The sequence below is a fragment of the Schistocerca piceifrons genome, chromosome 8 (assembly GCF_021461385.2).
Source record: "Schistocerca piceifrons isolate TAMUIC-IGC-003096 chromosome 8, iqSchPice1.1, whole genome shotgun sequence".
Taxonomy (NCBI): Eukaryota; Metazoa; Arthropoda; class Insecta; order Orthoptera; family Acrididae; genus Schistocerca; species Schistocerca piceifrons.
The window spans coordinates 139,000,342-139,025,022 of record NC_060145.1 but is presented as its reverse complement, the minus strand read 5'-3'; the positions used below and the strand labels follow the sequence as shown (position 1 = coordinate 139,025,022).

The 24,681-nt window shown below is 39.4% G+C and overlaps 1 protein-coding gene across 2 annotated transcripts in view; it reads right to left on the bottom strand.

Annotated features, from left to right (window-relative positions):
* The window catches only part of LOC124711990 (methionine--tRNA ligase, cytoplasmic), a 122,132-nt gene that overhangs the window by 51,289 nt on the left and 46,162 nt on the right, over positions 1–24,681 (bottom strand). Inside the window, exons 5-10 of one of the 2 annotated variants that reach the window (XM_047242275.1) lie at positions 18,260–18,397; positions 15,907–16,004; positions 10,374–10,490; positions 8,365–8,568; positions 6,656–6,745; positions 4,935–5,121 (exon numbers count right to left, since the gene is read on the bottom strand). In XM_047242275.1, coding sequence (XP_047098231.1) covers positions 4,935–5,121; positions 6,656–6,745; positions 8,365–8,568; positions 10,374–10,490; positions 15,907–16,004; positions 18,260–18,397 — 834 coding nt within the window. Of the gene's footprint in view, positions 1–4,934; positions 5,122–6,655; positions 6,746–8,364; positions 8,569–10,373; positions 10,491–15,906; positions 16,017–18,259; positions 18,398–24,681 lie in introns of both variants that reach the window. The other variant, XM_047242274.1, reaches the window with a different exon arrangement.

The following is a 24,681-nucleotide window of genomic DNA, read 5'->3' as shown; positions in this document are numbered from 1 at the left end:
CCCGACGCTGAAGGCTGCCTGTGGAAGGCACGCGAAGTCTGCTGGTGACACACATATATATGCATGGAGCAGTGCTAACTGATCGTCTTGTATGTCCTTCCAGTGAGCTGTTCTCATTGATATACTGAGTCTTGTTATGGGGGGATCCCATGGAGTCTGTTTGTCTGTTTTCCATTACTGTTGAGTGCTTCATGAATAAAGTCATATTTGAATTACATGGTCTGATCCCCTGTATTGTATGGTTACTACAAGATTGGCAATGAGTTTGGAACAGTTTCTGTATGCGCAATCTTTATGTGAGGTTTCATAAGGTTTATTCACTATGGACGCCACACTACCGGCCCTGATTAAACAGCTACTTCAGTTGTGCCCACTTTGTAGGCTTCCATTAACAGGTTGGGTACTGTTCCACCGGTCCATCCACCTACATTCCCTCCATATGACGATTCTGTTGTGGATTGGGACACTTGTGAAAAAAGACTCAAGAGACCATTTTTCGGCTTTTGGTGTGACAGACTCAAATCTGTGAAAAGCCTTTTTTCTCTAGTGGATTCCATCTAAAGTGTATCATTTACTCTGTCAGCTTGTCGCTTTAAAAGAATCGCCAGCTCTTACTTTTGGTCACATGTGCAGTTTACTGTCCAATTTCAATCGCAAACAAATGCATGTCATAGCAGCCCGAACTTAATTCTACAAATGCCACCAGAAACCAAACCAGTCATACAGGGTTTGGGCAGCCAAACTTCGAGGGCTTAGCCATAAGTGCCAATTTGTTACTGATGCCCATAATGATTCTTCTGCAGACTTTATGGTGAGCAATGCAATTATCTGTTTAGCTCCGAATAAGGAAGTGGGCCAGAAGGCTTTTCTATGTGAAAACCCACGTTGACAGAAGTGCTGCAAATAGTACAATCTTTTGAAGTTTCTCGGACAGTGGGTGACCAAACTGAAGCACGGGGTGATGTGGCAATAGTGTCACATGATGTCCCCACTAGGACAACAGATAGCTTGCATGAAGAAGTGGCAACTGCGGCAGCAAACACGTGGGCCCAGCACCCAGCAGACTAAACCAGGCCAAGTAGCTGGAACCACCACAGTGCCGGAGACAGCATGTTTTGTTTCCATCTTGTTCTCTATGTTTTGTACAGCCATGAACATTTGGTGTGCCCTACTGCTGGGCTACTTGTAATGCTTGCTGGAAGAAAAGCCACATCGCCTCTGTGTGTCGTTCATCGAAGGTTGCTCAGGACATGGACATGTACGTAAACTATGTGACGCCAATGCTTGAGACTTCTCCTAAGTTGTTTATGGAGTTAAATGTTTCTCACCAAATGCTCCGGCTACAGGTGAACAAAGGTGCTGCAGTGACATTATTGTGAGTTTCGGCTTGCCACCATTGAAACCTGTCATGCAGAGAAGCTTGTCAATTACAACAAACAGAATACTGCACTGCTGGGACAATTTACGGCATATGCCTTTTACAATTCAGTGGTTCGCTCCATTACATATTTGCTGGATACTGATGCTGGTGTTGGTTGGCTGATTTGTGAAAGGGGACCAAACAGGGAGGTCATCGGTCCCATCGATTAGGAAAATATGGGGAAGGAAGTCGGCTGTGCCCTTTCAAAGGAACCATCCTGGCATTTGCCTGAAGTAATTTAGGGAAATCATGGAAAACCTAAATCAGGCTGGTCGGACGCAGGTTTAAACTGCTGTCCTCCCGAATGCAAGTCCAGTGTGCTAGCCACTGCACCACCCTGCTCAGTGATGCCGGTGTTGAGAACTTATTCGAGATGGATGCCTTTCTGGCATTTGGATTTTCTACCACCAACACAGTGCACATTGTGTCCAATCAGGTACTGTATACTCAGTTGGAAACACTGTGTGAGCAGTTTTCGGAAGGTATAGGGTGTGTTACTGTCGTCATGGTCTCCTCCACAGCCAATCACTTGCAAAATTTGTGCACTTTGTTTTATGTCTTAAAGCCCGCAGGCTTACGGTGTAACCTCACAAAATCTCAGTTTGCTTAACCATCTACTGTCTATTTGGGGTTCAAGGTCTTGTGGGATCGAGTTCGCCCTCTGTCGGACCACATCTCCACTGTTATGTCTATACCTTGCCCCTTGTCCACGAAGAATCTTCAGGACTTCCTAGGGAAGATATAGCCTACCACCATAAATTCCTGCCAGGGACAGACACTTTGGTTCACTTGTTGCATGCATTGTTACATAAGAATGTACCTTTTTGCTGGAGCCTGGATTTCAAATGTTGAAATTCAAATTTCTCTCAGCCCTTTGTTTAGCTACGTTCTTCTGGACCAACACGTAGTTTTGGTGACCGATGCTTCACTGTACAGACTCATTGGGGTCCTAGCGCACCGATATGCCAATGGCACTGAATGGCCTTTTGCTTAGCCTCTAAATCTCTCACACCAGACCAGCAGCATTACTATCAGGTGGAAAAGGAAGTTATTACTACTGTCTATGCTCTCAAGAAATTTCATGTTTTTTTGAATGGCTCCAAGTTTCACCTTATTACTGACCATAACCCCGTGGTTTCCTTGTTCAACCCTCACACTCCCTTGCCTAACAAGGCAGCACACAGCCTCCAACATCAGGCACTGTTCTTGTCTCGCTAAGTTATGAAATCCATTTTTGACACACTTCTAAATGAGCCAATGTGGATGCCTTGTCCCATCTTCCTGTGGGTTCTCATCTCAATTTTGACAGTGAAGAATTGCTGTGCCTTCATCTTGATACTGAAATGTAGCCCACAGTCAACAGTTTCCCAATTATGAGCTCGCACACAGCAGCTGCCATCACTGCCAACCCAGTTCTCCGCCAGGTGATTCAGTTTGTTAAACAGGACTGGCCAGATAAAGTACTGGGTTGGGCTCCGGACCCCCCTGAACAACTATTTTTACTTACAGTATTGCCTTTCTGTTTTGCACGGTGTGTTGCTGTTGTCCATGAAGACCTCTCCCCTGGAGTAATCATTCCCGCTGTGTTATGGCGTCAAATTGTACACCTTCTCCACCAGGGCCATTGGAGAGTTTTGCGCACTAAATTGTTAGCTAGGAGACATGTTTTTTGGCTGGAGATTTATGGCAAAATTGTCCATTTTATTGCAGCTTGTGAGCAGTGTTCCTGACAACAGGTCACTTCCAGGGCATCTCTGTCCCACTTGCCCACTCTACACCTACTGTGAGAACACATTCATGTCGACCTTGCAGATCCCTTCTCAAATTCCTATTGGCTCTTGCCTGTGGATGCATTTTTCTGGTTTCCTTACATTCTCTGGTGTGCATCAATGTCGGCTGAGGTCACAACTCATATGTTTTTGAGGATTTTTTTTCTGTTGACAGGTTGCCTTGTACCTTAGTTTCTGATAATGAGCCCCAGTCATTTCTCAGGCCTTTCAGTTGTTTAGTTTCCGTCACGGCGTTTCTCACATTACAGTTCCGACAATACAACCTCGATCAAATGGCCGAGTGGAATGACTAGTGCGTGCATTCAAGGCCCAAATGAAAAAAATTACTATGGATTCTTCACCGGACAACACCCTCCTCTGTTTTCCAAGCATCTATTTCTTCATGTCTATGGGCGAGCAGAGCCCAGCTGAGATCCTTCACGGCTGGCGGCTATGCATGCTCCTCCATCTTCTGTAGCAGCCACAAATGCTCCTCCACCTTCTTCGGCCTGTGTCGCACCTGCCAAAGTCAAGCAGTCAAGCTTATTCTGCCACTTCACGCTGGGATCACCAGTGTGGGCGTGAGTGTTTCCTCGCAGCCCCAAGTTGATACTGGCCACTGTTGTCCATCGCTGGGGATGCCACCTGTGTGACGTCCACGGTGCTGACAGGGTGGTCACACACCACTTTGGTCAGTTGTGATCCCACTCCCTGCAGGAAGCTACCAGTTCGTGGGTGCAATCCCTCTCATTGCAGCCCATCCCGTCGGCCTCTGTCCTCCATCCTCCGCCTCGAGCCCATTGCTGCCTGTTGTGGAGGCACACCCATCCCACTGGCTGAAACCTGTATGTGCAACACCCTGGAGTTCCAACTTCCTGGTGGCTGGGTAACAGTCTGTCTCAAGCCACGGGTCCCTTGCCGCAGCCTGCTGTTCCATTCGGGCCACATCCAACGGCCCCTTCCCCATTGTCGCATCAGCCATCATCGCCAGTGGGCCCAGGGCTGTCACCACCACGTTGGGGCCTGCTTGCAGATGACAACATCTGATATGGCAATGACACACTTCCCTCCAGTGCCGTCATCGGGCATCACACGGGCCCACCAGCCCAGGGCATACCCACATCCCTGCTCGTTCCAGGCCTGTGCTCCAGTGCCCGCCCAGCACATCGTCCCGCCCTCTCTGTAGGCACTGCCTGCTGCTGCTACAGTTCTGATGGGTGTGTGTCTTGTAGGGTTGCTGGTATCTCCGTCACCTGGAAGCCCACTTTGCACAAGGGAGAGGTGTCTTACACCCTGTGACTAGTGTGAGTCAGTGTGGTTGCGCTGAGTGTAGTGTCACTGTGTGTGTGTGTGTGTGTGTGTGTGTGTGTGTTTGAATGAGCCACCATCCGTAACACCGCGGGCTGGCTGATGGAGACCGCCTGTGGGAGACAGCGTGCAATGGGGTGTGTGTGTGGGGGGGGGGGGGGGGGGGGGGGGGGGGGAGGGGGGCACACATGCACCACCACCACCCCTCTTGTATGTCCTTCCAGTATGCCATTCTTGTCAGAGCACTGCGTCTTATTACAAGGGGATACACGGGAGTCTGTTTTCCATTATTGTTGAATGCTTCACGAGTACAGCCACATTTGTGTTACTTGGACCGCTTCAAGTATTGTGTGGTTACTATATGAATCAGGTTTATTAACTTTCAAAGACTGTAGACAAAGATGACAAAAAGAGATGTAATATTACATCACACTCACATCAGGCATTTTGAGGAAGAACTGCTCTGAAGGTTTAATGACTGGCGTATTTTGGCACAATTTGCAGCGTGGTTTAATCAACTCCGTTGCATTTATTAAGTGTCCACAACCATCACATTGATCTCCTCTTGCGTCCTCATAAGCACAGCGAGGACATGTGCCTTCCACAAAGCGGTCAGCAAGAAACCTGAAAGAGAAATACAATCCAGTCTTCCAACCTCACTACATCAAAAACAATTTGGCATAATTAGTAACCTACAACAGATCATTTTCCTTGTAGATAAATTGTAACCGAAGTACCAGGTAACATGTAAAAGGTGTAGCTGTTATCAACCTGAATGATGGTTTGAACACAATATGGCTTTACTTAGCATGGTCCTATTGGAGATGGTATGCTGTTTGCCTTCCTCTGACCTACGAACTGGCTTACCGTGACAGTTATAGGCAGACCCACCATTTAATGTGGACTCCAAATCATGGTGCAATTTCTCATTTTCACATTAAAAAACACTGACAGAGGTGAAAGAAATTATAAAGCGACAGACAAACACTAAAGAAATAAATTAAAAACATGTCTCTATTAATCTTACACAATTCACATTGTTGTTGTAACACAACCTTTTCGTTTCTCAAGCATTACAATTGTGATAGAATTAAATTGGTTTAAAATTTATCCTTCTTCCTTTAATGTTTTTTTAAGGATTCTATGTTCTTTTTATGATAAAAGTCTTATGTTGAAATTGTGGATTTTATTAAAAAAATACTGGAAGTGTAGTGTTCAAGAATACTTGAAGAAAAAACATGTTCACTAAAGATGAAGTAAACAACTCTTTAAGTCTCTGTTAAACTGCTTTGTAAGTATAATAAGTGTGGCTGCTAATCATCCTGAACATAAAGTCAGCGTAGATAAGATAGCATGATGACACGAGTTGAGTTGATAATTAACAGATGAAGAACCAATGTTGAAAGGCAGACTGTTGGATCGATTTAGGAAATGTGACAAATCCCTTGTATCTGCGATTATTCAGTGAAAAATATCAGATTACAAAGACCAGGCCATGGAAAGGGTTACAGTTCCTTTTTCTGTTTTAATTGGAAATCAGGTAATCTAGATGTTCCATGTCAGGCTCAGTGTAAGAGGGTTTCTCTTGAGTTAATCTGTGGACTTTCCATCCTTTATAGTATTGAGAGTAAACAGAATAATAACTGCTGACAGTTAAAAAAATATTTCTTTATTGTAAACATACTGAATACCGTAAGTGCTGTTGTACTTTATTGTGACAACAGGGTACAATAATGTTCTAAATCTGACATACATATTTCTTCTTCTCAAGTCTTCACTTATTAGATTTAGATTACTACATTAGACAAAGTGAAAGAAAAGTGAATCAGCCTATATTTAAGGACTAAATCACATACATGGAGAGGGGAAAAAAAAAGCAACAACACAGAATCAGAACACGTTATAATTTATTTTATTCAATTAACAAACAGTTTATTGTGTAAATAGCTCTTAGGAGTTGTTGCTTTAGAAAGTGAGAGAGTAATAAGAAAAAGAAAGAAGGAAAGAAAAAGAAAGAGAAAGAGAGAGAGAGAGAGAGAGAGAGAGAGAGAGAGAGAGCTCAAGCAATCACCAAAATTGAATGTGATTCATAAATATCTGCTGTCCTCACTTTGAAATCAAAAGGCTAATATAATTTGGCATTACCAAACACACTCACCTATCACATTTTTCACAGAGTAATTGCTCCATAACTTCTGTACATATGAAGCCATTCCTGTTTAGCTGGAGAAACATCTCTTGGCAGACCCTGAAAAATAGTGAACAATATTGAAGAGCAATTTAAGTAAGAAAACTGTGTGAAGAGGAATAACTATGGATGGGAAATGACATCAAGAGAAGAATCAGGCAAATGTATCTCTGCATCTTCTCTATAAAAAAATAATAAAAAATTAGTTTAAGACAGAAGAAAATGGTAACAAAATGTTAAAACATATCTGCACATTTTACTTCCATAGCTCATAAGTCATAACAGTAGAAACCAACATATCTAGATTAGTTATATTCTGAGAACCAAGGGAGCATGAGCAGATAATAGGGAAATATCAATTATGCAATACCAGAGTCACAGACATAACTTTTAAAATTATGTCACAATGTGACGAGCATTTTGAGTTACCTAAATGATATAAATTTCTAGCAGTTGATAATGTGTTGGCTGCTTCAGAACATGGTCCCATCAGCAGTACAAAAGCTTCATGATAAGGCAGACTGCCTGGTCTCTCAAACGCAAAGTTTTAGGTAAGTATTTAGTTTACCGTTGAGATAATAAATTTTCGGTAACTCTTTATGGTGATGCCCATGTTTCTATTTGGCACCTCCTAAAATGTTAATGATGAAAGAGCTGGCTTTTGATCAGGTCATTTAAGGTATAAACAGCTAACAACCCTTGAATAAGATGTTTCTGGAAACTATTTGTAGTGTCACTTGTTGGCTTGTATGCTGGCACTGTAATGTACATGTCTTGATTTTATAACAAATGAGCATGAAACATAAAAACTAAACAAATCCAACAAGTCTTGTTTCAAGTCATGATAAGTTGCAGAAAATGGCAATCTTTATTTTCAACTGACTGAATGCTTCCTGTGGGATTTGTAATTTTTGGTCAAACACAATAACTTTGCTTTAGAGAATGTTTTTATTTATGTTTTTGAGCATTTAAAAATTTAATTCACACTACACAGTATCAATAAAACATACTTAGAAAAATTTTATGTTGTAGTTTATACCACAGTGATCATGACAAAAGTTAGAGAACTGTTACAACAACCACCAAAAAACTTTTATTGTTAAATATTATGTCCCATAAATTAATCATATTCCAAAAAGAATCACACAAAAGTAGCTACAGCAGACATGTTATTCTTACTGAAAATCATACAGAGTACAATCCTAATACCTAACAACGTACTTCTCACTAAATGTAATAAAGTGAACCACAAGACACCAGTCAACAGCTACAAAAAAACATCGACTTATGATAAGTAGTAGTGTGGGAGTTGCTAATTCATATGTTTAGTTAATGTTCGTCATTATAATTCTTTCCTGTCATGCAAATGATAATTATATTAATCAATGAAGCAATCAGTTGTAAGAAACCTTCCCCTTATCCTCACAAAACATGAGTCTGTCTCTTCATGAGGTCGGAGAGACCTGGTGCGCCTTTCTTACCTTCCCCAACACATTCCTCTTTCCTCCCTGAGGCGAAAACTAACAGTTCCAAAAGCTACGATAAGTCTTCTCATTTTTAAATATGTCACTCATCAATACTGATGTTTCACCTCTTGAAGCTAAGTACTGGCCAGCCATTCTGTATCTTTGTAGTTTTATATTTAACAAAAGTAATCAAAAGGTAATTATAGTACTTACTTGGTCTGTTCAGGAGAAGTTGTTCGACCAAAGTAATCAAAATTAATATTAAACCATTTGTAGACGGCATCATGAATCTTAAAATACTTGTCACATATTTCTTTTGGAGTAAGACCTTCTTCAAGTGCTTTGGTTTCAGTTGCTGTACCATATTCATCAGTTCCACAGATATACAAGACATTATGATTGCACAGACGACTGAACCTGTCAATAACAAGTGAAGAGTTCTAACAAAAAGAATCATATTCAATATCCAGTCACATACACCCGAAATGTACAAATCTTAATGAATATGGAATAGAAACTTATCAGTGATACTGTTATCATAAAATAAAGTCAAAGAAGAAAAAATAAACTCAATGCAAACAACACTCTCATTTCTATCTTTCAACACAAAGAATCACACATAAAAATTATGTGAATTATAAGAATTCATAACAAAATTAAGTTAAGTTTCCAGTTATCATTGAAATGATGAGGGGACAGAAATCTAGCAAGTTTTGTAGTAAAATAATTTATCAGATTTGTAACAGTTGTTCATATTGATCCCATAAGAAAATTACTGCTTTTACGGATGCCACACATGCAATGAAAAGCAGGAGATACATAAATATGCTAATGACCTCGCCCCAGCCATTATATGCAGAAAATATCCTAGCTAGCTTGACCAGAAATATATCCAAATCTTCCAAAGAAATCAACAAAACCCATTGTCACTGTGAACCACTTATTATGCAGTACATCTCTTACTGCCCTATCTCTGCCAGACCTAGAGGAACCACGCCCATCAATAAGCCTTAGAGTACCTTTCGTTGTGTCCTGAGAAGAGAGACATTATACACAAAATACTGCCCTCATAATACAAGTTAGTACTCCACGGTTGTACCAATCAACATTATATCATGCCCAATCACTATATCACCACTGTTTCAAATTCTGCATAGCAACAATTACCCCACAGATTATCCAGGTGCAACACCTGTCTTGTACATCCATCCAGAAATACCCATGGCCGTTCATTTACAGAAATTTCCTAACCCTCAAAAATTCATTATTGTCTGAAAGCAGCCATTTCAGATGCCAGCTGTGCTATCATTGTTGTGCAGCATTCTACATTAATATGATAATAAATCTACCATTTACCAGGATGAAAGGCTACTACCAACCAATGGCTAACCACAAACTCAAGCATCTGTCTGAACATGTCGCTGCACAACACCAATGACTGCAGTAGCTTATACAAGACCCATTTGCAACTGGATCATTTGTGCACCAGTTCTGAATTACAGATGCATAGACGACTACTATCCCTCAAGTACTTCATTCTCATAATATTTCTGGCCTGAAACTTCAACACTCCCCATCTGCTGCTGCCACCTTCCCCCTACCCCTAATCTTTTCCCCTCCTGCCATTTACATTCAACTTTTCCCCTTCCCATTCATATTCCCCCCTCCCTCCCCCCCCCCCTTACAAACTCCACTCCTTCCTCCTTAGCTCTGTACATCATCTTTCACCCCTTAGTAGTCTACCCTCCTCCCATATCACTAGCAATTGACCTACTAAGTACATGCTAACTTGTTTAATGCTTAAGTATTCTCTCTGTAGAGAGCAAGACATTAATAAATTCAATAACTATTGACTTTTCTAATACCAGGAATAGCGCACGTTTACAACTGTTATGCAGGAAAATTATGATCTGTGCTTGGTCTTGGCACTCATTCTGTTGAATGAACTTTGCACAGCAATTTGGAAAATTCTTTCCACTGATGCTGCCATTGTTAAGCAGACAGTTACTCTTACAATTACTGCTTCTAGACTGAAAATGCAACCAACTTCATCATGGACACATGAGTTTACAAATATACCCAGAGATATGGAGTTTTAAAGCAGTTTCATTCACAAACAAAATCAAGCCACACACAAGTTTAAAAAGATCCTCAACCAGAGCTATTGAGTTTCACAGCTTTATTTTCTGCACATAAAAACAAGATCAACAGATGTAGGTTACCTTGCAAAGACATCAGCTGATAAGACGCAGCCAATAATATTTCCTAAATGGGGTACATTATTTACATAGGGCAAGGCAGAAGTAACCAATACATTTTTTTCACCCTCAACTGGAAGCCTAAAATAAAAGAAAACAATATTAAGTCATTTCAGTACTGGCCTACTTTTAACAATTTATACAAGAAATTGTGTAACATGAAAGAATGCATTACAATGAAACACAATAATCGTAATCACACTTTGAAACCTTACCCTTGCAAAAGGTAAATAGTCCTTTCCAGTAATCATGTTTGCAGTCACACTGACATTACTGCAATAGAATCATTACTTTCATAAGTTTATGCCCTTTCCCATTGGCATGTGATTCCCCCACCCACCCTCCGCCCTACACACACACACACACACACACACACACACACACACACACACACACACACAATTCACTGTAGAAATGTATAAGATTTTACAAAGAATATTGATCAGAGATGTTCATGATGAAGTTTTATGATGCTGATAAAATAATGAAGATGGGAATATACTCAACCAATTGTTCCGAAAACCATAAAATTACGGAGAGACAGAATAATTGCCCAGTACTTACCTTCAAGAGGTGACATTCTGGTAGTCCTGACAAGACACATTTAAAAGTGAAAAAAGGGACTCTTTGTTCCTCTTTTGGGGGAAAGGTGGGATGGACTGGGGTAGGCTATAAAGGAGTGGCAGGTTACTCAACCTAACTGTTGTGAAGGAAAGTGAATACCAAGATTCATTCAAGAGTCATTCTCAATGGAAAGAAGTCTTCCGAAGTAAGAGTGATTTCAGGTGTGCTGCAGGGGAGTGTCATAGGACCGTTGCTATTCACGATATACATAAATAACCTTGTGGATGACATCGGAAGTTCACTGAGGCTTTTTGCGGATGATGTTGTGGTATATCGAGAGGTTGTAACAATGGAAAATTGTACTGAAATACAGGAGGATCTGCAGCGAACTGACACATGGTGCAGGGAAGAGCAATTGAATCTCAATGTAGACAAGTGTAATGTGCTGCGAATACATGGAAAGAAAGATCCCATATCATTTAGCTACAATATAGCAGGTCAGCAACTGGAAGCAGTTAATTCCATAAATTATCTGGGAGTACGCACTAGGAGTGATTTAAAATGGAATGATCATATAAAGTTGATCGTCGGTAAAGCACATGCCAGACTGAGATTCATTGGAAGAATCCAAAGGAAATGCAATCCGAAAACAAAGGAAGTAGGTTACAGTACGCTTGTTCGCCCACTTCTTGAATACTGCTCAGCAGTGTGGGATCCGTACCAGATAAGGTTGATAGAGAAGATCCAACGGAGAGCAGTGCGCTTCGTTACAGGATCATTTAGTAATCGCAAAAGCGTTACGGAGATGACAGATAAACTCCAGTGGAAGACTCTGCAAGAGAGACACTCAGTAGCTTGGTACGGGCTTTTGTTGAAGTTTCGAGAACATACCCTCACCGTGGAGTCTAGCAGTATACTGCTCCCTCCTACGTATATATCGCGAACAGACCATGAGGATAAAATCAGAGAGATTAGAGCCCACACAGAGGCATACCGACAATCCTTCTTTCCACGAACAATACGAGACTGGAATAGAAGGGAGAACCGATAGAGGTACTCAAGGTACCCTCCGCCACACACCGTCAGGTGGCTTGCGGAGTATGGATGTGGATGTAGATGTAGATGAAGGGACATAGACCTTGGTAGCTCCACAGTCAGCATGATGGATTGCTAACCGGAGGGGACCAGGTTTGATTCCTAGCCATGTTGAAGATTTTCTCTGCTCATGGAGTGGGTGTTGTGTATTCTTAATGTTTGAATTGTCATAATACACATTCCACACTTGAGACAGCTGTGTGGGCATGTCCCAAATGCCAATAAATTAAAAAATACATACAATAAAAAAACTGAAGGGGTGAGTAAAGAGGCAGCAGACTGACATCCTATTCTCTCCTTCCTCTTCATTTTTGTTTCCTCGCATCCTCACATCAGGGTGGTCCCTCTCATCCTTGGGTCTGAGTGGCCGGTTCCTCCTTCCTAACACTCCCCAACATATCTCCTTCTTTTTTCTAAGGGAGGAACTAATAGTTTTGATAGCCAGGACAGTTTTGAGTACTTTTATATGGGTTTATTGGTACAACTACGAAATATGCTCCCTGGAAATAACTTCAGAGCAGAAATTCTGTCTCATAATTAAATGCCTGTGCCTAAATAGATATCACTACACAAAAAAGCTAAAATGCAATTACATGTTGACTGGAGTGATTACTGTGTTCTTTCTACAAGGTACGAAGGATAAAGACACAATTTTTCTCAATCTGCACTATAAACTAACAGAAAATTGCAAAATAATACTGAAAATTTTGTTCAATGAAGTTAACAATCTTCAAACTGAAATTAACTGAAACACTCCAAAATATTGTTTACCTGATACATGAGCTGCAATTTTCCGCATGCATTATTTTATCTTTTAATATCAGTCTGGATGTATTTGAGCTGTGCCACACACAATGGAAATTAGTGGTGGTGTAATATTTGGCATGTTACTTTGTTACATTCATTGTTACTACCTTCTACAGTGCACAAAATGTAAACTGATATCTGAGAGGAGAATTAGTGTGCCACGCAACATTACAACAACAAAATCACTGGTTATTTCTCTGTACATGATCTGTGAAAGTAAACTGTCCATCCTTTTACTTGATTGGTGTCTTAATTAGTTCAATCAAAGTGAAAAGTTTCTGACTCTGTATTTCAGCCCGATTTGTTGATGTTTCAATAAGTACTAACTTATGAAGCTAAATATTGTTTTGTAGTAGTTTTGTCTTACACAGCCATTGCTATATGTAAGATAAACTAATCCCCATTTTCAAACAATGGAAAATCCAGGATGGAATATTGACAATATTATGAAAAGGATAGATTGCCACTCACCATATAGCGGAGATCCTGAATTGTAAATAGGCACAATAAAAAATGTGTCAAACAAGTAAGTTTTTGGCCATGAAGACCTTCCAAATTAGACAACATGCATACATGCACACACCCATGCAAACACAACACACCCATGCATGACCTCTGTCTCTGGCTGCCAAGTCTGCCCTCGGCAGCCTATCTGCGACTCAACACCTCTGCTATGAAGTGAGTAGCAGTCCATCCTAATCAACATTTTGCTGATCTGCTACAATTCACTTATTGCCCAATTAGGATGGTAATCATATTATTTATACATTATTTCTTTGACACTTCCTGCTTTGCCTCTTATGTACAATCAGTTTCTAACTGCACTTGCAACTTCAACAAATCACATTCCTCCTCACCCACACTTAATTGGGTTGGAGCTGGGGCAGCTTAGCTGTGGTTTTTACATTCAGCGATTCTAGTTGCTGTTTGAGCTATTGTATTGCAAAGGTTTTAATCCACTTTTGGTATCACACACAATGGAACATTTTTATCAGTTTCAGATACTGATGTAGATGTTTTGAAGATCTTGTCTATACTGCACAAGGAATGAATGGCAGTTTTATAAAACTGATGGAGTAGTTCAGCAGACATAAATACTGTCCACTAACAGGGGTGTAATGTTGTTGAACAGTAATGTGCATATGAATGTTGATGCAGTTTCAGCTGAGCACACAATGAGACAAGGGACAAGGCGACATAGCACCTCTAACATGCCAAGTGGCTCACAATAGTGTGCTCCCCCTTATTCCAAAACCTCAGAAGTAGTGTGGAAACACCCTTTTTTCTTAGAAGTGTTCAACACAGTGAAGTGTGTGGCAGATGGCCATCTGGCAGATCATGCTTCATCGACAGTTCGACAGTTCCCTCTGAGCCCCCCCCCCCTTCCAATTGAGATGACATAGCCTACGAATATACACATGGACGTGGATGATGCAGAACAGAATTACATCAATGTAGATGACCATCCTCCTGCCTCAACATGTAATTGCAAGTTCTCTGAGGAGTCATGGAAGAGAAGAGAGTGGCAGGCAGTGTTATTCTGCCTCAATCAAGAACAGAGAAGCCGCTTCAGGAGAGACAGCCCACGAACAAGACATCAACATATCCCTTGGTCAGGGTACACCAGAATCTGTGCCAATGTGGAAAGACATATACAGAACAAACAGTGCACACTATCGAAGATCGATGCTGAGAGCAGCGGTGGCACACTCGACTAATGCACCCCAACAAGTCAGTAACTGCAGGGCACTGTTTGTCACAGAACCATGTTATGGAACATGACCGTACCAGGATTTTAGTGCAGACTTCCAAATACTGGGACACGATCATTAGAGAAGCCATTTAAATATGCGCTATGGATAATCTTATCAATTGGGACTGCAGTTATAATCCCAGAAAGTCTCAGGAACCAGCACTGGGTCTAATTAAGAAGACAATTAGCAAATACAGCGATCTGCAACCAGGGCAGACAGAGCCACTACATCGACACTACCACAGACATCACCACAAACGTCTACCTGGCTGCCAACGTTCGCCCTCAGGTGTGGACCGTGGAGAGAATGGCTTGTAATGGGAGACAATATACATCGGCCACATGCCTTCAGGAGCTTGGTTCGGCAGTGCCTCTGACGATGTTTACATGTCTGATCCCTGAAATATAGTGCCCTCTGGACACTATGAACCGACAGTACACCTGTGGACTGTTCAGTTAATAAATATACCAGGAGAAACTGAAAAATCACACCTTTCTCACTGTCACATCCCATCAGCCTCAGCAACTTCTTACAAACAGTCAATGTCGGTCTGGTGATGTGGGTGCCTCTAGACTTCTGTATGGTGGTGTGCATGGGAATGTGCATAACAATACAGAAACAGTGACGGTTTGAAAGCTAGCAAAACCTCTACGCTGTTATAGTTGTGACTCTATGCACTGACAATCCATCATTACAACCGAATGGTTGCCTTCCTTAACATCTGTTCAAAGTGTCCATCTTTGAATTTCCATTCTTTTTATATGCATAGTACCTCCCTCCTCCCTAGCATTTATCCCCTTGCAAGGGATACAATGATTTCATGATTTGGCAAATTTATTTTAACTTTTGGTTCAGAAGCTTTTCCTATCACTGCAATCACCAAGGTAATCTAAGGGAGATAAGTTCTATACGTTATCTGCCTGTATTGTGTACACTTTGTTCTACGTGTTATCGTATTTAGCTGTTCATATATCGTATTTTCTGAGGGAGAGATTGGGGGCAACCTCAATATTCATCTATATAAGCATGGAAAACTGCTTCAAAACCACACTCACAGTGACCAGAGTACTGGACCACCTGTCGTTTATCCAACATGCAGATTAGATCCAGGCTGACTCATTTCCTTGCCTCACGGTGCGATAAACTATGCAAGTAGGTATTATATACTAAGAATATCATGAAATAAAATATGAAGATAAAATATAAATTTTATAGTTAAGAAAATGAAGTGCTTCTTCATAGAATCATGTGGAGACAGGAAATGATACCCCACTCACACAGGTACTGTTTTTGGCTTTGGTTTCGGTCTTCTAGCTGCTCCATTCTTCCATGCATCTGCTGCTGCTTCAAGCTCAGCTTCAGAAATGGGAGGTTCCTTAGTTGATGACTGCAGAAAATAAAATTTTTTGTCAAGGAAAGTGTTGTATTTGAATGACCATTGCAAGTGTAGTGAAATATTCACATTACTTACCATTCCAAATCCATGAAATGCATAGGGAAAAAAAGCAGTGGGTGTAAGAATTATTCATGTCAGTTTTCATCCAAAAGCAGCTAATTTAATTATGACATTAGTATAAAGCGATGAAACTACAAATGGAGAAGTGGAAATGGCAAAAGTTAGGCATCTCTTCATGCTATTTGGTACAAGCAGAAATTGATATGCATGCTGATAATCGAAATTGAGCAATTAGGCAATTAAGGATGAATATCAGTTTAGTTTCAGGAAGGGAGAAAGGTATAAGAGAAATGTTAAGAAGGATGCAAGGCAGAGTTGGAGTTTTCCACCACTGCAATTCAACTAGAAGATCAAAGAACCAAGAAATCCAGGGAAAGAAAATGTTGGAGGTAGAATAAACAAGTTAAAGGGGAACAGACATAAATGCTATGGTATGGACATGACATAGCAATTCTGGTCAGATGTAAGGAAGACATAAAAAGAACTGTTGAAGGGAATGGACAGGAGAATATGCTTAACATCAAAATCAGGAACAACATGTAAATGGAAGTAGTGAAAGAATATTACTATTTATGAAACAAAATTATACAGAATGATAGCAGCAAAGAAGGACTTACAGGCAAACAGGCACAGGCAAAGAAAGCTTCTTCAATAAAATATCTTTACCTATATCAGATATTGAAATGGAATTGAGGAAGAGATTTCTGAAAATGTAAATCTGAAACACAGCATTATATGGAATTGAAGTGCAGACCACTGAAAATCCAGAGAAAAAAACATTTGAAATGTGGTACTATCAAAGAATGTTAAAAATTAACAGGACAGATAAAGTACGAAACAAAAATTAACTAAAAAACTAGATGGAAAAAGAATTGTATAGAAAATCCTAGAAGAAGGAACAGGTTAATGACACATCTGTTAAGTAAGGCACAGTGGAATAGTTAACCTGGTGCTGAAAAGAACAGTAGAGGGGAAAACTTGTAGGGACATACCAATACTAGAGTGTTGAAGGTGTAATAGTTATGTTGAGATGAAATAATGCACATGATAGGAAAAAAGAAGCTAATAGTGTCATAGCAGTCAAATGACTGGAAAAAAAAGTAATTCTGGAACAAACACAATTTAAATCTTTCATATATTAAAAGTAACAGCACAGCAGTGAAGATTCATATTCAAGGTATGGAATATGCAAACATCATCTGGCCATTCTGGTTTAAGTTCTACATTACACTTCCAAGGTAATTCTGGTTAATATCAAGCTAGCTCATACAATGGGGCCACTGTCATTCCACATGACATCAATGTGAATGTGATGTTTAGTGTCAGTGCTATTTTTTTTCTATATTTTAAATACACAGTATTAAGGACCAGGTACAGATATCAAGTGAGTTCATTTAAGAGAAAGACTAGTGTTTTAACCGAAGATCACTTGCTCGTATATAGGTTAATTCACTAACTGTAAACTTCATTTACTTTACTGTTCTGACAATAATAGTTAAATATTCAATTTCTTTATTTCTCCTCTCTGCGATGTGAAGCAGCTCACAAAACGTAGGGAGGTTCAATTATGCAAAGCATATGCAGAGCAATAAAAGTAAAGCAGTAAACAGTAACAAAATACCTTCTTGTATATTGGGACAAAACTCAAATAAACAGTTTTCCATTTTGTGGGCACTCATGGTTAGTAGTGTACTGTTGAGTGGAGGTCTAAATCTTCATTATTTCTCTCCCACTTTTCCACATTATGGAAATAAATTACATAATTATTAACTATTAAGTGATCTCCTATGAAATTCCATATGTGATACATACAACATACACAGCATTGAAAATATTTCTGGCTGGCATGTTCTTTTCACAACTTATAACAAGGAGAAACTGAGTAATAGTGTACAGTTTCAGCAACTGCTTTACCTTCTTAACATTATTTACTGTTATTTGTAAAGTCATACTGTAGTGGGACAATAAGCTACAGGCAGAAAGGAGAGGAAGTGCAAGGGACAACATATCTCTTACTTCAGACATGCGTTCCCAGTGTAACGAACATTCAAAATAACAAAAGTAAATGATGTAGGTCAATCTTTCACATTAACACTGATAACACAGAGAGACAAAGTTTGAATCCATATTGTGTTTAAATGACCTCAAACTGAATGAACTAAATATGCAGATACCTCTGTGCTGGAAGTTGAAATAAGTTCTGGTCTTGGTTGAACTTCACATTGAGTAGCTTGCAGTGGAAACCAGGAAGCATCATTTAGACTTTGAATCGCAGGCAAACCTGGTTTCAGCTTGAGCAAACCAACAGCTTCCTGTAATGGAAAAATAAGATACAAAAATTGACAATGATACAAGTACTGTCAAATAGAACTGAATCACATCAAAGAATATGAAGACTTGATCTGTACCTTCTTTCACTCCTTGGAGAAATTTAATTAATTTTTTCTATGATGATTATGAAGTCTTTGATCAAATATAGTCCACGGGCCTTATTAGGCATTGGGACTCCTCACACAAATGAAGTATAGTACATTCATTTGCAAACGGTGGTTCCTACCAAAGTGAAAAATAAAATTTGTTTAAATTCATTAATTGCTCAGCATCTCACAGTGAACAAGTAAGGCTTACAGAGTTATTAGGTTACTTTCATTTCTTGTACCAAAAGAAAAACTCAATTGAGAAAAGTGTTAAAATAGAAGGAGGCAGAATAGCTGGTCAGTAGTTACTTTCAGGAACACAATTCCACGTTTTCAAGAACCAGAAAATGCTTTCCTAGCTTACACAACTTGCATTTTTTCTTTCTAAGAGAGGAAAGATGAATTGCTTGCAGAAGGAGAAACACATCACTCATATCATTGTAAGGTCATCCGAAGACCAGTATCAGTTGCAAAGCGATTTAGAAAAGATTGCTGTATGGTGTGGCAGGTGGTGCTAAATAACTAAAAGTGTGAGGTGATCCACATGAGTTCCAAAAGACATCCATTGGAATTTAATTACTTGATAAATAGTACAATTCTCAAGGCTGTCAATTCAACTAAGTATCTGGGTGTTAAAATTACGAACAGCTTCAGTTTTGAAAGACCACATAGATAATATTGTGGGGAGGGCGAGCCAAAGGTTGTGTTTCATTGGCAGGACACTTATAAGATGCAACAAGTCCACTAAAGAGACAGCTTACACTACACTTGTTCGTCCTCTGTTAGAATATTGCTGCGCGGTGTGGGATCCTCACCAGGTGGGATTGATGGAAGACATTGAAAGGGTGCAAAAAAGGGCAGCTCGTTTTGTATTATCACGTAATAGGGGAGAGAGTGTGGCAGATATGATACGCAAGTCGGGATGGAAGTCATTAAAGTAAAGATGTTTTTCGTCGCGGCGAGATCTATTTACGAAATTTCAGTCACCAACTTTCTCTTCCGAATGCGAAAATATTTTGTTGAGCCCAACCTACATAGGTAGGAATGATCATCAAAATAAAATAAGAGAAATCAGAGCTCGAACAGAAAAGTTTAGGTGTTCGTTTTTCCACGTGTTGTTCGGGAGTGGAATGGTAGAGAGATAGTTCGATGAACCCTCTGCCAGGCACTTAAATGTGAATTGCAGAGTAATCATGTAGATGTAGATGTAGATGTCATGTGCCAAAACATTATGACCACCAGCTTAACAGCATGTTGGCCAACCTTTGGAATACAATATAACAACGCTTCTGTGTCACATTTAATTGTGAATGTGCTTGGTTGGTTTCTGGAGATCTGTGGCGTCACATGTCTATGCATGTCATGCAATTCCCACAAATTACAGGCCAAGGGTTGGTGGACGCAGAGCTGCTGTGTGATAATACCCAGATCGTGTTCCATTGGGTTCAGATTAGATGGATTCGGTCACCAACGCATCAACGTAAGCTCACTATCGTGCTTTTCAAATGGCTGTAACACAATTTGGACTTGTGTAATGGGCAATTATCCTGCTGGAAGATCCCATCACTGTTGGGACAGACATCGAGCATGAAGGGATGTGTAAGTAGCCTGCAGCAGTCTTGGTGCCTTCGATTACTACTACAGGTCCGGCAAAAGCCCACTGGCATTTGTCCACAGTGCTATGCACGTTTCGAGCAGCCATTTATCTGGCTGAAGCATATCAAGACACAAACAGTGACCTGGTGTAACAAGAATCAGGATTCATCAAACCAGGTGTTATTTTACCAATGATCCAAGATCCAATCTCAATTATTCTCTACCAAATGCAATCATAATTGACAATGTTGGATCAACATGGAAAATAAAGTGGTCATCTGCTGCAGAGCTCCATGTTCATCACTGAGATTTGAATGGTGTGCTCCAAAACACCTGTGCCAACACCAGCTTTGTACTCTGTCAGATCACCACCTACACTGCTTTAATACAATGGACAAGCCTCTGACCTCCACGTTCTGTTGTGGGGCATACCTTGCACTAACTCCTCATTTCAACATATTTTGATCCTTTCAGAAAGATGCTCACGAAAGTAGCACGTGAATAGCTGACCAGCTTCACCTTATCCAAGCTGCCTGTTCCCAGTTACCAGCCTATAACAATCTGCCCTTTGTCAAAGTCGCTTATGTCAGTGGATTTTCCTATTTGTGGCTCATATTGTTACTGGAATCCTTCCTCATTCGTCACTGCTCAGCTTACATACTTTTCCTACTGCGTTATGTGCTCAGAATGCCACCAGGCAGCATTCAGTCTCACAGTGGGCAGTGATCATAAAGCTTAGGCTCATCAATGTAGGTTGATAGGTTGACAGTGGACCCTTAATCTGTCCTCTCACAGGATGCGAAAATGCATGAGGATGTGGTACTGGTGACGTCAAAATGTGAAATTCTGTGTTCCATTACACTGCAGACCACGAAATGAAGAAATTGGGTTGTCAGATTTTTGCCTCATGAAGAGGAACATAGCCAATGAGATGCAACACTGTTTTCACGCCCAAAGCAAAACTTAGGAGTCACCACATTGTATTGAGTTTAACTACATACCTAGTTGGTTTTCTTTTTCATAGAGCATGTGGTATGAATCCAAGCTGTTTTGAAGCATCAAAAATTGAGGGCTTCTCGAACATACATTGTTTCTTTAGCTATGATGACAAAATGACACGAAACTACAAATTGGTAGATAAAGCTTCCTGTATTTGATGTTTTTAGTGTTATAACTTGTGTGCTATGATGCATACCGCTTCTATGTTACAACAAGATGATGCTCCATCAAAAGTGTATAGTTCTGATGCAATTTGCCATATTAAATGTCAAATAACGAAAGTATATGGTTTCAATTCCATGACACAATGACAATCTATCAGAAGCTAGTAGTTCTGATGCCACTTGTCATAACTTAATATCAAATAATGACATTTGTAGATACGCAGTGAATACCATATACGGGGGCATGGCTGCCACATTGAAGCTGTAGCTTAGTTGATAGCATTGCAGAATGTGAAAACAAAGGTAGCAGGTTCACACCCACTTCCTTTCAATTTTTTTATTTCTTTTTTTTTTCCACTCTCTGTTTTCTAAAAGATTCTAGGTCTTTCTTATTAATTTAATAGAAATATTACATGCAGTAGTCAATGTTATTTATCATTTGGTAAATAGTGTACTTGCAGAAATTGTTACAAAGGTAAATGACTGGAATGTTTCCACAGTGGGCATAAATCTTTACATAATTGCCTGTCTATGCTCGAAAGTAACACACAAGTTACGCAATGGAAGTTTTTGCTATTATGAAACTTTGCGTAAAATAATTGGTTTCATGGACTGGCTCATGTCTATGTCGAACTGATAACTATCTTTTTTAATGATGGTGAGCAGCTTTGAAACAAAAATCTCATCTCCCATTCAGATGAAACTACAAAACAAATTTCAATCCTGAAATCTATGTGAAGAAGTACATTACTTCAGAGTGAAGGAAGTCCATGCAACATTGAGAATACAGATATAAGTCATGCAGACACTGACATTAGGCACTATACTTCATTCAATTTAAACTGACAACAGGATGAAGATTTAATTGTTAATGAATAACTTTTACTAGTATGTATGTCAGAATGCTGTATAGTATTATTCGCTGTTCAGATCAGCGATGTGTCCAGAATCTTCTTTCTCCACTTTTCTTCAACAGTCCGGTAACAGAGTTGAAGCAGTTATTTTAAGCGCATCTGCTTTTGCAAAGGAACTCTGTGATCTACAAGCCAGATGCCACAGACTGCCACTGGAAAGCACTGATGTCACAAATCACAACATGGAGCACATTCCATAAATGTAACAAGTCATTTCGGACCTTGCAGCAACAGCAGCAGCAACAGCAACAACAACAACGTACACCACATCTGGCATGCTTTGTGATGAGAAACATGTTATGCATGAGGACAGTTTTACCCCAATGCCCTTTTCCTCCATAAATAAGAAACAAACAATTTCCAAATCTAGAAATAGTTTTTCCCATTTGCTAGTGTTTCTATAAGCAGTACTTTGAATATTACCTGCTAAAGTTAAGCACCGTATAGCTGTTCTGGCTCCTTGTAATTTATCACTTACATTTATGTAAGGCATGGTAAATAATTCACTACAGATGAGTTTGGGGTAAATGACTTACAAAACACTAAAACATGAACTCTTACACATGATGTTCACTTCAAGACAACCTAATCTCTTTCTCCCTGTAAAGACGGAATACAACTTCACAGCCACTTTTTCAAGATACTTTATTGTTTCAAAATACTAAGATGTGAATATTTGCTGCAGTTATGGGGTTGTGTCAATCTGCAATAAAAACAAACCACATAAAGTACTGATATAGAAATGCACAGCATTTAAAGCTATTGTGACGAAGCAAGTTGGGATCTCTTTACTACCTCTCTCGTTTTGCCATCTGCCTCCTTAAATTCATATTTTCATTTTTGACTAATTACCTTTAACATGCATGAGTATAATCTGCATTTTCATAAAAGAGAAAGCTTGGCCCCCAGTCAAGAAATATAGTACAAAATATCATTTTGTGTTTAGTTTTGTGTATGTACTAAATTTCCTAATTTATTTTGACTATTCCTAGTTAATATCTATTGTTATAGGGTGAAATCAGTAACTGTATTGTAACTTAAATTCTATTGTTGACTTATAAACAAATATAAATTCTGTACTAATTATAAACATTTGGAAGAACCACCACTAACATTCTCTAAGTATTTATTTGGCTCCAATCGAAAGCATGTTAGCAAGGCCAGCCCTTATTTAATTCCAAAATAATTACCAGGTTTATCTAAAGCATTGTTTGTGTAACTATATCTGGTAATTTCATTCTTTAAACAAATAATTTGGCCTAACCTTTGTGGTAGATGAAACTGTTAAAAAGGAGGAATTTTTCGATAGATTCAGTTAATTGAATGACTTATGTTTTAATTGTAATTTCTGTAACTCAAACATCAAACAATATATAGTTTCAGAGCCTATTATTGTGAGGATATATAAAGGTCTGATTTTTGGCCCCTAGACAGTCAGGCTGGATTTTCAGACAAGAAACCTGTACTGGTTAGATCAACAACGATGCCGTGTGTTAAAACAACAACAGTGTCTGTTCAATCTATTAGAGATATAATGAACTGTGTGGTTAGGTATTTACTGCTCATAGATGTTCAGCAGCAAACTATTGTAGCAGTATATTGATGTTTGCCTGCAAACTATTAATGAGGCTTACCACAAGTTAACCAACAGTTGTTACACTGTAATATTGCGGGGTTGTGAACAGTGAAAGTAAAGAACTGTGAAAAGTAACTGTGCAACTGTCGACTACATCATTTACAGTAATGAGTGTTGAACTTCCACCTTCATTTTTCAGCCAGTATAAAAACGCAGTGCGTCGACACCGAGGATTATCAACACGGAAATACAGCAGGTGAAGGTCACACTATGTTAAAGCAATAGATCTGCAATGCAGTTATAAAGTTTTCTAGAAGATAGCTTGATTTGAATGCCAATTATTTTTAAAATAATCATTTGAAAATATTGTTTTAATGCTGCAAGCTACACATAAATCCTACAAACTTACACACACATAAACAGTTACGAAACTCTCATATAATGCTTGATCATCGTTATAGGGAAAAGAACCAGTTTTGCATATGAAATTTGAAAAACTGGGCTGTAACTGAATATCAAAATCATTGTGGACCCCGTAAATCAAAAGCCTGCAGCTCGTAAAAACATTGTGCTATACTATGTTAGTATTGAGGCCTAAAAAACATCTGCAGTCATTTTTGGTGGTTTGAGTTTGTATGTAGCTACGACACAGTATAAATGAACACTTCAACTGGCATTATTACAAAACGAGTGTAAACTTCTGTTTAAAAAAACAGTAAGTTTGTGATTAAATAATGCATGTTAGGGTCATTAAGTCACATATTTTTGCTTGAAAAATATTAAAGAAACTAGGGAGCCGAACTTATGAGAAATTTATATTTCATTATTTATTGTCAGATTTAAATTAGTGTATATTTCACATATTAAATCTGAATTCATGAAATGCTGAAAAGCTATAGTCTGTCATAGACATTAAAACAGAGGCGGAAC